The sequence below is a fragment of the Rhinolophus sinicus genome, linkage group LG11, assembly GCF_036562045.2.
Source record: "Rhinolophus sinicus isolate RSC01 linkage group LG11, ASM3656204v1, whole genome shotgun sequence".
Classification (NCBI taxonomy): domain Eukaryota; kingdom Metazoa; phylum Chordata; class Mammalia; order Chiroptera; family Rhinolophidae; genus Rhinolophus; species Rhinolophus sinicus.
In genome coordinates this window covers 12,665,523-12,679,283 of record NC_133760.1, presented here as the reverse complement: position 1 = coordinate 12,679,283, position 13,761 = coordinate 12,665,523, and the positions used below count along the sequence as shown (strand labels likewise).

Here is a 13,761-nt window from a genome sequence, read left to right as displayed (position 1 = left end):
ACTGTAAACCCCTGCTCTCCTGGAGCTGACGGTTCTGGTGAGGAGGGGCAGACATTCAATAAGAGAAATTGGTAAAATGTATATTTTGCCAGATGGAGAAAGGACTTTGGAGTAAAATAAAGGCAGGAAGGCAGGATCAGGACCATGGGGAGACTGCAACTTTGAGTATGGTCAGGGGAGGCCTCAGTGAGGTGACACTTGAACTAAATCCCAAGGAGTCATGTGGGCCTCTGGGGAAGTGTTCCAGGCAGAGAGAACGACCAGAGCAAAGGCCCTGAGGTAGGAGTATTTTTGGCATGTTCAGCAACCATCCAGGCCAGTATAGCTGGAGCAGGATTAATGAGGGGTGGAGTGGTGGGAGGTGAGATCAGAGAGGTGACAGGGGCACATTGAATGGAGTGGGCCAGTGGGGACTCTGGCTTTTACCCTGAGTGAGAGGGAGCCATGTGATCTGACTCAGGTGTTCTCACAGGCTTCCCAGTTCCACCCCTTTTCTAGCCGTCTCTGGAACCCGAGTTTGGAACTCTGCCCACCCTCGCCCCACCCGCTCCTGACTCACTCTGTTAGTATAGTACATTGGTCAGGAGCTTCTGTTTTAGAGGCAGACAGAAGACCTGGGTTTGAGTCCTGCCTCCAACACTTAGGAGTTCTGTTATTTTGGGCAAGCAGCTTAACCTCACTGACTCTGAGTTTCCTCATCTGTAAAATAGGGAGTTGGTGAGATAAGGCCTAAGTCTAAATACACCTAACAGGAGCTGCACAATTACTAAGTACAGAAAAAAGGAATACGATTAATAGTGACTCTGATGCAAAAGAAAATTACTTTCTTTCGGGATACGATGCTTCAAGGAAAGCAGTACGAAGGAGGCGATGCCTTTGAGAGTTCTGCTGGAGACCCAATAACAGGACTTGGGACTGGTTGTTGGGGAGGGGAGTGAGGGAGGAGACCAAGGCGCCGTCTAGGAATTCAGCTTGGAGGACTGGGTAGGTGGCGAGGCTGTCGTTGGGAGGGGGACCTGGAAGGAGGAAGACATTGGGTGATGGGGGTCAGTGCACGACATCCAGGAGACGTTTCATTGGCAGGAACAGTGCCTCACCCAGACTTTTGTTAAGTGGATGAAGAACATCCCCTGTGGACTTTTTTTTTTTTAACCCAGTCTAATAGTCTTTGCCTTTGAATAGTGGAATTTGCTCCACTGACCTTTACTGTAGCTCCTGATATATTTGGCCTTACTCTTATCATCTGATTGTTTTGTTTTTCCCCCCTAAAATCCTGTTCTACTAGTGGCTACCCCTTTCTCCCCCTCAACATATTAAAATTTCCATTTTTCTAACAACATTAAAAATTAACCAGCATCTATACCCTCATACCCAAGCAGCTGAGGACTAGAGCACATTTTTACTTTCCTGTGCTTCCCCACATCTGTCTGTGTGCCTCAGGCAAGTGGGCCAGTCTCCCCTGTATCCAGTTGGGGGTAGGGGGTAGTTCCTCCTCACCGTCTCTGGATCCCAGGAAGGGTGTGGGGGCTCTGTCTGGGTCCAAGCGTGGCGAAGGTGGCACCCTGTCTCAGGTTCCAAGGAGAGTGTATAGGAGAGACTGTCCTCAGAGCCTGTGGGTGGGAGGGATGTGGGTATGATGGGAAGGGCCAAATGACCTTGGGATGAATCCCCATCCACCAAGCCCCTTTCCAGGAGTGCTACACCCTGGGTCTTACCACAGCTGGCATGGGATATTGGTGTGGGTGGCACGGGGGCTCCTGGGGGGCTCACATCACCCTTGGCCCCTGGCTTCTTACACTCCTCCTTCACTCGATCTCTGCAGTGTTTGTGGCAACACAGCCCACAGTCTGGGGGAAGGCAGCGGTTAGTGGCCAGGGTCCCAGTCCATGCCCCTGTTCTTTCAGCCTGCAGGACTTGGATACCCTCCCCGCTCACCGATGCCCCACTCACCCCGACAGCGGTAGCCTTGCTTGGTGACACCCCAGAGCTGGCAAGAGAAAGCAGAATAGGTTACCTAGGCTGGCGGAGGGAGGGCTGTGGATAGGGTGAGGGCTGTTTGGAAGTGTGGAAACCAGGTTTTGCAATGCTCAAGGCTAGAGGCTTACATGGGATCTGAGGATTAAAGGAATTTGGAAGTTCTGTCAAGTTTGGGGAGTCATTTAAGATACTAGAATTGGGTCAAATTTAAAATTAATAACGTGAATTGTATGAGCAGGGATTGTTGTCTATTGTGTATTCCTGCTGTGCCTCCCACCCCACACACCTTGAGCCACAACTGTGCTGGCACATAAGAGGGCTCAGTAACCATTTAGTGAAGGAAAAGCGAATTTGGGAAGTCGTCCGAGGTTTGTGAATTAGCCTTGGTTTAGAGATTGAGAGATTTGTCCATTATCCAGAGTTTGAGGATATGCTGAATTTGGAAAGTATCTAGGGTGTGAATTGTCTGGAGTCTAGAGACTTGGAGATTGATTCTGTTTGGAGGTAATCTACTCTTGTAGATTAATCTACTCTGTAGATTAAAGAGGGTTTTAATTATTTTCCATGTCTTGGCAGTTCTCCAAGATGGAGGTCATCTGGGATTTGGGCATTAGCTAAACTTTGGAATTATCCAGGATGTAAAGACTATCCAGTGTTTAGGGTGTATATGAAATACGGGGATTATTTGAGGCTGAAGGATTTTCTGGAATGTGGCTTATCTGGGACTTGGGGACTGATTGTTCAGGGCAGGGCTGGCTTCTGAGCCTGGACGGTGAGGAGCTGGGACACTCCAGGGAAGATGGGCCTCAAGGATGATAGTGGGCTGAGTACTCACGAAGCCGTTGCAGCTGTCACAGAAGGTGGGCTTGCGGAAGGTGACCTCATGGAAGGTGTGTAGGAAGGCCAGGCCCAGCTTGGAGCAGATGGCACTGGCCCGGAGCAGGTACCCTGTCAGCTCCTCTCGGCTGAAGGAGCCACTCCTGGGGGCAGAGACCACACTTCAGCATGACCGGCCCAGACCCAAGAATCCTGGCAACCCCAGTATCCTCGTCTTTGGGGACCCAGGAGTCAGAGCACTTACCCCTGGCGGGGGGGTGGGTGAAGCCCATGGCAGGCGAAAGGGAAGCTGCCTGAGAGTCGCTCAAAATCCTCCTGAGAGATGGTTCCTCGACCTTCAGGGTCATAATTCTTGAACACAGACTTTGCAGGAGGATGGGAATGGAGAATAAGACCAAATAATAAGCCCCTCGGTCTTAGCTGGCCTCTTGCAGGTCAGTACTGTACAGATATTTTCCTTCCTAGCCCTCAGCATGAGGCCACCGTCCTCTCCTTACCTCCACCAGCTGTTCCACATGCCGACCCAAGGTGGCCCTGTCAGGCTTGGGCGTCACGCCAGGGGCCCATTCCACCACCAGCGGTGCTTTGAAGGGGGAAGGTGGCTGGGGCAGGGACAGAGGGGCACAATTAGTCAGGGCACAGACTTGGGCTGGTGGTCAGAGTTCAGGGGTCAGGTCTCACCAGACTCTTGGGACAGCGGGGCTCCCGGGTGTAGGAAAGCTCATAGATCTCGTCCTCCGTGTAGAAGAGATCCAGGGAAAGCTGGGGGTGGGCAGTGTGTTACAGACCCTCTATTTCCATCCATCTACCAACAGCCCACACCCTTCCTAGACCCCCACTTTCCTTCTCTTCCCAAAGACCCTCTTCTTTGGGGACCCCTAGGATCCTCTCTCCCACTGAATTCACTTTTTTTTTTTTTTTTTAATTCACTCTTCATACCACCTATCCCCTAGTCCAGATGTGCCATTTTCTCACCAAGGCTTCTTTTTTTTTTTTTTTGATCCTATTTAAAATCGCAAACCCTTGCTACTTTGTATGCCTTTTTCTGCCTTAATTTTCTCTATGATACTTATAATGTAAAAGACCATATGATTTACTTATTTGTTTTGTTTTATGGACTGTCTTCTCCACTAGTGTGCCTGACTCACAGTGGGTGCTCAATAAATATTTGGGCTGATGGACTTTTAGAGTCAACAGAGCATAGGGCCTTCAGCACCACTCAGGGAGGGGCAGCTTCATGGGCAGGCCCCACACTTAGAAGGGCCCCCACTTTGTTTAATGTCCTGCTGTCACCATCTTGAAATTCTTAGGAATTTGGAGCCCCACATTTGGGCCCTGAAAAGTATGTAGCTGGTCCTGTCTTAGGGTCTGAAAATCAACTTTTCAGTCTTAAACCACATGGTCCTCAGAATCCCAGTCTCTCTCGATTTATAGACCCTTAGAATATATATATATATATAATATATATAATATATAACAAACATATAGAATATATATACATACATATATATGTGTGTGTGTGTGTGTATATATATATATATATATATATATATATATATATATATATATCTCTCTCTCTCCAGAACCCCACATTCTTGTCTTAACTCATAGTGTGGTGGTGCATATATGTTAACACACAGACTCTGAAGCTGGACTGCCTGGGTTCAGATCCAGGTTTTACTGCCGTGGGACCGTGAACAAGTGACCTCACCTCTGTGGGCCTCAGTTTCCCAATTTGTAGAATGGGCATAAGGGTTCCCACTTTGGGGTTGTGACGATGGAATGATGCTCTATAGATAGTGTTTAAAATATGGTGCCTGTCATAGAATAAGTGATCAGTAACTGTACTAGCTTTTTGCTTACATTCTGGGATACGTTAAAGCTTGAAATTTTGGGCTAGTGACATGAGAAGCTCAGAACCGTGGAATTCAGAAGTGTGAAAGTCCAACGCAATTCTGGAGCTCAGATCAAAGGATACTTGAGTTGCTAGGGGAATTGGGGGGAAATGCATCATTTATTAATATATAAAGCTCACTGTGTTCCAGATACTATTTTAAGTACTTTATGTGAATTATATTATTGATTCTTCTCAACCACTCTCTGAAGTGGGTCCTATTATTATTCTCATTTTGCAGATAAGGAAACTGAGGCCAAGGGGTTAAGTGACTTGCCCAAGGCCACATGGCTAGAAAAAAACCCCTAGAATCTCTGGTTTCAAAGCCCACGTATCCCAGCGCTCTTCTCTCCTGGTCCTGCAGCCCCTCCTCCAGCCCAGACCCTCCATCGCAGCACCCCAGGCCCAGCCTCTGGGAGCCCAGCTGGGCATCTGCTCACCGTGAGTAGATGCAGCAGGTCCTCATTGGCGCTGCAGGGGGGGTGCTGCTTCTGGAGGGCTGCCAGCTCCTGCAGCCGCAGGTAGAGGCTGTTGAGCTTGGGAATGTGTAGGCGGCCATCAGACAACCTGTAAGGCTGTGCCTCGTGCAGGGACACCAGGTCCTTGAGGTGCACACCCAGTACAGGCAGCCGGAAGCCTGTGCAGCCAGCCCAGGTGCGGCGGTAACAGGCGTAGTTGTTGTGGGCAGCGAGGAGCTCAGTCAGCTCCAGTAGGGCCTGTTTGGGAGGTCATGTTATGGGGGGGCATGTTACCAGGAAAACAGGTTCTGTTCCCTTAGCCCCCTGCAGGGCCATATCCTAGCAGCCTCTTGCATGGGCTTCTGAATCCCAGGGGCACAGTGCCACTTTGGATACTTCCCCAAGCCCCTCCATGTCCCATAGTGGCCTCAGCATCCCCCAAAATTGCTCTTCCTCTTGGGTCCCCAGGCTAGAGTGATTTTTCCAAAACCCAAATCTGATCATGGGTGCTGTCCTCATTCTCAAACACTCCCCAGCTCCCCAGTGCCCTCTGAATAAAGCCCAGACAACTCAGTTCAACTTGCAAGGCTCACTGGGATCTGCCCCTGGGCATCTGCTGCCTGATCTCCTGCCACATCCTGACCTCAGCCACACACCAGACTCATGAGTGACTCGCTGTCCCCAGGCATTCCCGGGACATCCCCACCCCATGCTCCTCCTGTGGTGGCTCAAATGTTGGCGTTCTTGGAAGTGTTGCTTTACTCCCCACCTGGACTGCAAGTTCTCTGCTAGCATCTCTCTCATTTGTTTCCCTTCAGTCCTGCTCTGGACCAGACACACAGAGAATAAGAAGGTCAGCATGAGGAGTGGGTTGAGGGAGAAAGCATGGGAGAGGAGGGAAGAGCCTCGGGGTCTGTTGGATTTGGAGGACCGAGGTCCCCAGGTCCCCCAAAGGCAGGGATGGAAGGGGTTGGGGAAAAGTATGTGTGCAGGGTCAGGATAGCTGACCGGTGGAAGTTTGGGGAGAGTAGTGGGACTTCACCTTGGTGCTGTCAGGGCTCAGGTGGGCGTGGGAGTCCTTGAGCCTGGAGATGGCACTATGACACAGGCCCCCTGTGACTGCCATCAGTGTGTTGAAATTCTGCAGCTGGTGGAGCCTCTAGGAAGGAAGGGCGATGCAGAGGTGGTGGGTATCACATGGAGCACAGGCAAGTTGGGGATTCAGATGACAGCATCCCAGTTGAAAGTATCCCAGATGAGTTGGGGTCTCAGGCATGTGTGGGTGTGGGCCAGTGTAGACATCAGACAGGTGAGATGTGTCAGGCAGGGGTGAGCCACAAGCAGATATGTAGGCATTACACAGAGGTCAGGCAGGTGATAGACTAATGTGAGGTCAAAAAAAAAAAAAAAGGGGAGTCAGACAAGTTTGGGGCATTGGGTAGGTTTCAGGACTAGACAGGTGTGTGTCAGACAGGTATGGGGGACTCAGACAGATTTCAGGGTGTCAGGCCCCTGGGGGTCCGACTGCTCTGAGAGTCAGACAGATGAAGGGATACCAGAAGGCCGAGCTCTAGGCAGGAGTTAGGAACAGAGGTGAATGGGGCCAGAGTGCTATGGAGGGGTCAGCTGGGCATCAGGGGGAATTGTCTTGCCCACCCCTTTTCCAAATTTGAAGGGTGCAGGTCGCTGGGGTCTAAAAGTGGAGCCAAGGAGGAGTGGAAGTTGCTCAGGCCAAGGAGACGCCCAGACTCTAGAACCGCAGGTCTAAGGAGCTGGGTAGGGGAAGCCAGGCGGTGGGAGGTGCCAGAGGAAGGGCTCTGCGAGGAAGTACTCAAAGGGGCGTGGCCAAGCTGGGGGAAGAAGGGCTTCCCTTTTCTCCAGAAGGGAGAGAAGTGCGGGGTTGGGATGAAGCTACTGTCCCAAAGGGACGGTTGGGGCCTAGGGATGGCGGATGACGTAAAGGTGAGGGGCATGAAAGAGATGCTTTCACTGCTCTGGGGATAGAATATTCAGGTTTAGGGCTTGAGAGACTGGGCCAGAAGGAACGTCGTCAACTGCCTCGTCCAGGACCAAGGGGTGGGCCCCGGGTGGGTTCTACGCGGGGGTTATCAAGGCCAAGGAAGAAGGGCCGACCTGTCCTTGTTGAAGAACTACAGGACTGAGGTCTAGGGGGCAGGGGCAGGGTAGGGCATGATGGACGGGGCGGGGCCAGGCCATGGTGACGTCACCCCCGGGATGCACAGCTTGAGGCTGGGGGTGGGCAAGCGCCCAGAAAGCAAGCAGAAAAGCTGACGGGCCTCACCTGTGCCACGTGGATGAACTTGTCAAGCACTTGTGCACGCTGCGCAGGGCCTGGACGGCTCAGCACCATAACCTGCACCCAGCGGGACACGCTGTTGCTGAGGCCTACAGATCCCTCTAGGGCCAGGCAGCCCCTCACGGAGCCCTGCAAAACGTAGTCCCGCAGGTCCTGGGGCTGGAGGTGAGGACGACATCAGGGCAGGCGGTGGCACTCAGGCCCTGCCACTCACAAGCCCATTCTTCTAGCAGTCACTCCCTCTGATGTCCTAGCCTGGCTGTCACATATCCCTCACATCACCATGGCCCTCTCCCATCTAAGAAGAAATGTTTAAATAAAGCCAGGCAGTCTTCTGAGCCCTTTATCATATTAATTTACTCCTAAATACTATATTATTCCCATTTTAGAGATGAGGTCATTGAGGCACAGAGAGAATAAATAATTTGCTAACAGGCGTGAGTCAGGGTGGGAACCCAGTCTATTGCTCTTAACGGTATACCTGAGTGGTATACAGTTAGCACAGGGAAGGATGCGAAGAGGACATGGAAGCAATTTCTATTTGTTCTGCTCAACAGGTCAACATTCCATACCCACATCCACTGCACTGTGTGTGTGTGTGTGTATACATACACACAATCAGGAAATTTTTACATTAAGAACCAGATCCCATCATGGGCATCACTTTGTAAAGTATATAAATGTCTAATCACTATGTTGTACACCTGAAACTAATGTATATCAACTGTAATTGAAAAAATTTTAAAAACAAAAGTATAGAACAAAACAAAACAAAAAAAAACACATCTCCACCTTCCCTTGAAATGATGACAACAGTTAACACATATATAGGTTGAAGCATACGAGATTACCATTTGGGTAGGTAAAATATGGCAAAATAATGGCAATTTCAAATGGTTCTACCAGGTAACATTTACTCTGGACCAGTCACTGGTCCTATTTTGAGCACTTACTATGTTCCAGGCATTGCGACATACAGTGGTACCTCGGTTTTCGAACATTTCAGAACTCGAACGGTCTTCCGGATTGGATTACGTTCGAAAACCGAGGTGCCACCGTATTAATTTAATTCTCCCAACCATCCAATCAAGTATTATGACCTCCATTTTACAAATAAGAAAACTGAGTCCTAGAGACGTTAAGCAACTAGTTCAGTTACACAGATAAGAAGGGGCTGATGGATTTGAACCCAGCGGCTCTGTGCTCAGCCAGCTTAACTCATTTTCCTGGACCTTCTAGCACCCAAATGTGAGAGTTTGAGATCCCTGCCTGAAGCCCATGCAGGAGTCCCTCTCAGTCTTGCCTGGCCCCAGCCAGGCCCCCCCCCCCTTCGCCCAGACCCTCACTGGAGAGAGGGAGGTCCTCACCGTGATAGCTTGGAAGGACCGGAACTCCAGGTAAGTGAGGTGCTGAGCCAGCTCCCCTGCCTCCAGGTGGTCGAAAAGCAAGGACACTTTGCACTTTTTGCCCAGGCCCGGGCTGCTTATGGAGGGCGGGGGGCCAGGGCCACCCGGACTCAGTCTAGCGGCAAAGAGGGGCAGGGTATTGGGGGTGCTCAGGATGGAAGACGTTGGGGTGTGGAGGGAAATGGCAGGGTGGGGGTGGGGAATGAAGGGGGAGGGGCTGACTCACAGGTTGGAGGAACCTCCCAGGCTCCTCTGGGCCGAGTTGCCCTCCTGCTTCACCTTGTCCCAGAAACGACCTATAACCTCTTCTAACTGGGGATCCTGGTGCACCATCTCAGGGTGTTGGGTCAGCCAGTATCTGAGGGTGGTTTAGAGATGGTGGGATGAGGCTGGGAGTGGGGGTGAGGTGGGGAAGGTCTCTAAAAGGGGTCTCTTGGTCTGAGAAATCTCTAGGTGCTGGGCTGGGGGATCGCTAGAAGGTCAGGGTTCAGAGAGGCACCAGGTTGGTGTGGTCTCTGGGATTAGCACTGGAGGCGTCTTAGCACAGGCTGGTGGATCCATGGGAAGTGGACTGGGAGGATCTCTTGGAAATGGAATTGCTAGGCAGCAGGATAGTGGGGGGAGGTCTCGGGAACTAAGCTGGGGACCTCTGGGGGTGAGATGTCTTAGGAGGTCCTAGAAGCTAGGTATGTGGAGGGTGGGGGTTTGGGGATCAGAACTGCAGGTATCGGCACCAGTTGGGAGAGGGTCTGTAGTGGGTGGTCGGGGGTGTCTAAGAGGTGAGAGTTCTAAGGAGCAGAACTGGGAGGGTCTTAGGGACCAAACCAAGGTGTCTCAAAGTGGGATTTGGAAGAAGGTTGGGTGGGTCTGTGGGGAGCTGCACTGGGGAGTCTCTGGGAAGTGTTTTAGGGGGACAGCAGGGAAAGCATCTTGGGTCATGTGAATAGCCCTACCTGACCAGGTGACAGATCTGCAGCCGCCTCAGCTCCTGCGTGTTTCCTGTGGCTTCCTGGTACTTGAGTTCTGGTTAAGGCTCTGATAGCCAGCATCCCAAACCTGCCTGCTCACCTTGTCCCCAGGTCTCAGACTCTCATGTCTCTGCCCTCTGCCCTCTGCCCTCCAACCACTGCTCATGGCCCTGGGAGGATATAAGGTCAGCAGACGGTCAGCAAGGTGGGCGGAAGGCAACACCCAACTGTGCATGGCCAACACCATGTTGAGAATGTGGTCCCCGCGGCGCAGGCTGCCAGCCGAGTCTGCAGGTGAGAGAAGGGGACTCTGTTAGAATGTCCCCTGGGCAATGGGCTGCACAGTCTCCAGAGCCAGTTGGACCATCTGGTTCAAACCCCAATTCTACTTTTGACTCCTTGCATGAACTTGGGCAAGCAACTTGGCCTCCTTGTGCCTCAGTTTCCTGGTCTGTACCGTGCAGAAACACGCACAGTGCCTGGCAAGTCAGGTTGAAGATGGAAATATCATCAGCTCTCCTCCCACTCCGCATCTCAGGAAAGAGAAGCACAGGTGTCTCTCTTAGCTCTAATGTAGTGATTGAAATTCGTTCCCCACACCCTATTTTATACCCTCTAAAACAGGCCTAGAGAAAGGTGAGTGCTTGGCCCAACCTTAGGATTGGGGAGGCTGGCCAGGGAGGAGGACACTCACCAAAGGACTGAATACATTTCTCCAGAAGCTCATCTTCACTGCAGCCACCCTCGTTCAGCATGTCCAGAGCCATAGAAGCCATGACCTTGCTGATTTCCCGGGGGGTGGGGCATGTCTTGTGGCGGCGGGCCTGTCGGGGCCGGCCCCGCCCTCCTGTCTTCCCCTGGCATTCCTGGTGGGATTTCCTGTGGGCACACACACCCCCACCCAGGGACTCATGAGAGCCCCTTCAAGCAGCCCCCAGAATTCTTCTTGACCCCAAAGCCCCAAGGCATTATGAGAGAAGCTTCCTAAGGACAAAGCCCCAAGGTTTCTCCCATGGAATCATGGAAGAAAAACCCAGGAGTATTCCAGATCATGGGAGTCTTCTCCTATAGATAAACTCCAAGAGTTACTCCTGTCTCCTTCAGGGAATTGGGAAAAGACTCTTAAGAAGACTCTGAATTCCCCCAGAGAATCATGGGAAATGACCCCAGGACTGCAGAGGACCCTCCAGGGACTCATAAAAACTTTCTACTCCAGAAAGCTGTGGGCATTGCCCACAAATTTCCCTTGAATGTACAGTCCCAAGACATCATGGGAGAGACTTCCTCTTGGCAGACCCCTGGGATTACTCCTGATCTCAGCAGGGAATCATTAGGGAAGGACCCAGAATCATGCCTGTCCTCCCCAGGGGGAATCATGGGAGATTCTGCCTTCAGGAAGACTCAGAATTCCCCTTTGTTCTCCAAGGCATGCACAGACCTCAGGAGAACAGCAGACTCCTGAGACTCCACCTCTCCCTCCAGCCCCACGTTGACCCCTCCCCCAAGCCAGCCCTTCTGCAGGACCTGAGTCTTAGCCTCCCACCTTAGTCCCTAGATTTGGAACCCAGAGAGATGTGGGTGCAACATGGCCTCACCAGGGCTCTTCAGAACTGGGAGGGGTCCCTGGGGCTGAGGCAGCTTCAAGGGAAGTTTAAAAATGACCCTCACTCTGCCTCGTGCCTCCCTAAAATTCATGTTCAAGCTGGGGAAAGAGGGTAATGGCGAGACAGGGATGGTGCAGGAAGGAGGGAGAAAATTCCAGGCAGAACCCTGGCTTCCACAAATCAGACAAATGGGGTTGGAGAAATGTATACTGGCTGTGTGACTGTGTTAGTCACTTCATATCTCTGGGCCTCAGTTTCCTCATATGAAAAACGAGAGTCATCCTTGGACATAGCCCAGGAATCTATTACGAACTTTCAATGCCTTGATCTTCAGAAGTGCTAAGGGACTTAGTTTGCTCAGGCTGTTAAGTGGCCAGAGATGGGAAAGTTGAACTTTCCTGAGATGTAGAGAGAGAAAGTGATGGAGCAGACTAAAGCCAGGCCGGGGAAATGGGGGTGAAACCAGAAATCAGGAGACCCTGAGAGTAAGAGCACTGCCACGTTCCTGGGGGATCAGTATTGAAAGTTGTTGAGCAACAGTGGGTATTGATTCTGTCCCGAATATGTCCTGGGTAGAGGGTTAGATCAGTGACTCTCAAAGTATGATCCCCAACCAATACCAACAGGATCACCTGGGAACTTGACTTAATACAAGTTCTCAGGCCCAACCTCAGACCTGAAGAATCAGTAACTTTGGGGGTGAGCCCAGCAAGCTGTGTTTTACAAGCCCTCCAGGTGGTTCTGATGTGTACTCCAGCTCAAGAACCACTGGTCTAGACTGTCTCACTGAGGACTTACATGCCTCTCCGAGAAGGGACTATGATTATTCTACTGACAGAAGAAGAAACTGAGGCAAAGAGCAGTTAGGTGACTTACCTAAGGTTACACAGCCAGAAAATGAGGTAGCCAGGTCTCCACCACTAAACTGCTGGATACTATGGGGAGGGGACCCCTTTCCATCAGAGACATGCTGGAGGAGACTGGGGGAGCTGCCCAGGCTAGGGACCCAGGCACTATCACCCCTGTGAGGACAGGAGGTCCCATTTGCCCAAGTGATAGAAGCCCACTCCAGAACCTACCTGCTGGCACAGCCAGGCGATAGGCCCTTTCCTGCAAACCGTCTGCCCCCTGGAGCAGCAAGAAGTGGTTTAAGAGGCAGGGGAGCCGCTCGCCTTGGGGCGGGGGCAGTGAGCAACTGTGATGGGGAATCAGGAAGACCCCAGGGAGGACAAAGCACCCAGCCTGTGGAGCTAGGATGGGGGCAGGGTGGGGGAGAAGGGGATTCAGAGCCGCTCCAACTCCAGAGAGAGTGAGGACAGGACACAGGCGCTCATACAAACAGCCCCAGCCTCACCGGCTCTGGATTCGCTGAAGCATCTTTCCACCTGGAGCCCCCGGCTCCGGCCCCTGCTGCCAGAGGAGCCCCACACCCTACCCGCCTACTTAGTACCTCCCAACCCTCCCACGCAGCTTGAGGCCCAAGGGTTTGGGGCGCTCCAGTCTCTTTGGGTAGGGTCCTCTCACCTCTTGCTGTCTTTCCTGTTCATGCTTCCTGGGGGTGGGGGCGTGGAGGGGATTTTGCAAGAGTCTTGCTCAGCTCCTCCCACCTCATCTATGCTCCAGCTTCTTAGCCCCTTGGGAGCTGGGGCCTCCTCAGCTGGGAAGGAAAGAGGAACTGCCCCTCCCCACCCAGCCCCAGGCCAGGGGGAAGGAAGAGGCTGGGGAGAGACCAAAGGTCCTCCTCCCCCCACATGGGGATCCCTTCAGGCTGAGGTTTCCGGTGCCGCTGGCCCCCACCCCCAGTCGCCCAGCGGGCTCGCTCTCTATCTCCCCTATCTTTCTGTCTCTAGACCCGTGATTCTCTGTTCTGTCATTTTCATACTTCAACAAAAACAGGTTTTTTTCAAGTAGGCCTTATATGACACATTTATGTAAAAACACACTCAAAAGAGAAGTCTATGTTTCTATAAGGACATATTCATGTATATAATGCACAAAGATTTGAATGGAAAGTTACAAGACATAATATTTTGTATATTTCTTCCTATGTTTCTTTTATTCCCAGTTTAGTCTCAATAATACCATTTGTACCCCGGAAAACGTTTTCACTTTATTTTATTGTAACAAAAACTTATGTAGCGCCTGTTGTGTACCACAGACTTCTAAGGGCTTTTAAAATATTAACTAATTTAATCTTCACGCAATCTTAAGGACTGTAATCTTATTATGAAACATTCAAAATGGAAGTAAACCCTCTGAGAGACCGCCCTCCATCACACTGTACCCTTTAGGCAGGTGTG

General features: G+C 51.5%; 1 protein-coding gene across 2 annotated transcripts; it reads right to left on the bottom strand.

Moving 5' to 3' along the window:
• Positions 1–807: 807 nt before the first annotated feature.
• Positions 808–13,117, bottom strand: RASGRP4 (RAS guanyl releasing protein 4). Of its 2 annotated transcripts, XM_074314390.1 has the most exons (18): positions 12,541–12,620; positions 12,338–12,396; positions 10,552–10,736; positions 10,040–10,145; positions 9,843–9,905; positions 9,116–9,247; positions 8,851–9,004; positions 7,469–7,642; positions 6,209–6,325; positions 5,149–5,424; positions 3,496–3,576; positions 3,312–3,416; positions 3,059–3,177; positions 2,813–2,957; positions 1,951–1,987; positions 1,716–1,847; positions 1,498–1,610; positions 808–1,016 (listed from the first exon to the last, which is right to left on the bottom strand). In XM_074314390.1, exons 3-18 carry the CDS (start codon positions 10,631–10,633, stop codon positions 960–962), a joined length of 1,893 nt encoding a protein of 630 aa, XP_074170491.1. In that variant the 5' UTR covers positions 10,634–10,736; positions 12,338–12,396; positions 12,541–12,620; the 3' UTR covers positions 808–959. The 2 variants fall into 2 exon arrangements, with proteins under 2 accessions (XP_074170491.1, XP_019606893.1); XM_019751334.2 differs by lacking the exons at positions 12,338–12,396; positions 12,541–12,620 and adding an exon at positions 12,986–13,117.
• Positions 13,118–13,761: the final 644 nt, after the last annotated feature.

Excerpts from the sequence above, each read along its gene's own strand:
- RASGRP4 (XM_019751334.2), bottom strand. The coding sequence starts at position 13,008 with ATGAACAGGAAAGACAGCAAGAG. Across the intron at positions 7,643-8,850 it reads GGTCCTTCCAAGCTATCACG|CCCCAGGACCTGCGGGACTA; the intron begins GTGAGGACCTCC and ends CCTCACCTCCAG. Across the intron at positions 3,178-3,311 it reads ATGTGGAACAGCTGGTGGAG|TCTGTGTTCAAGAATTATGA; the intron begins GTAAGGAGAGGA and ends CCTCCTGCAAAG.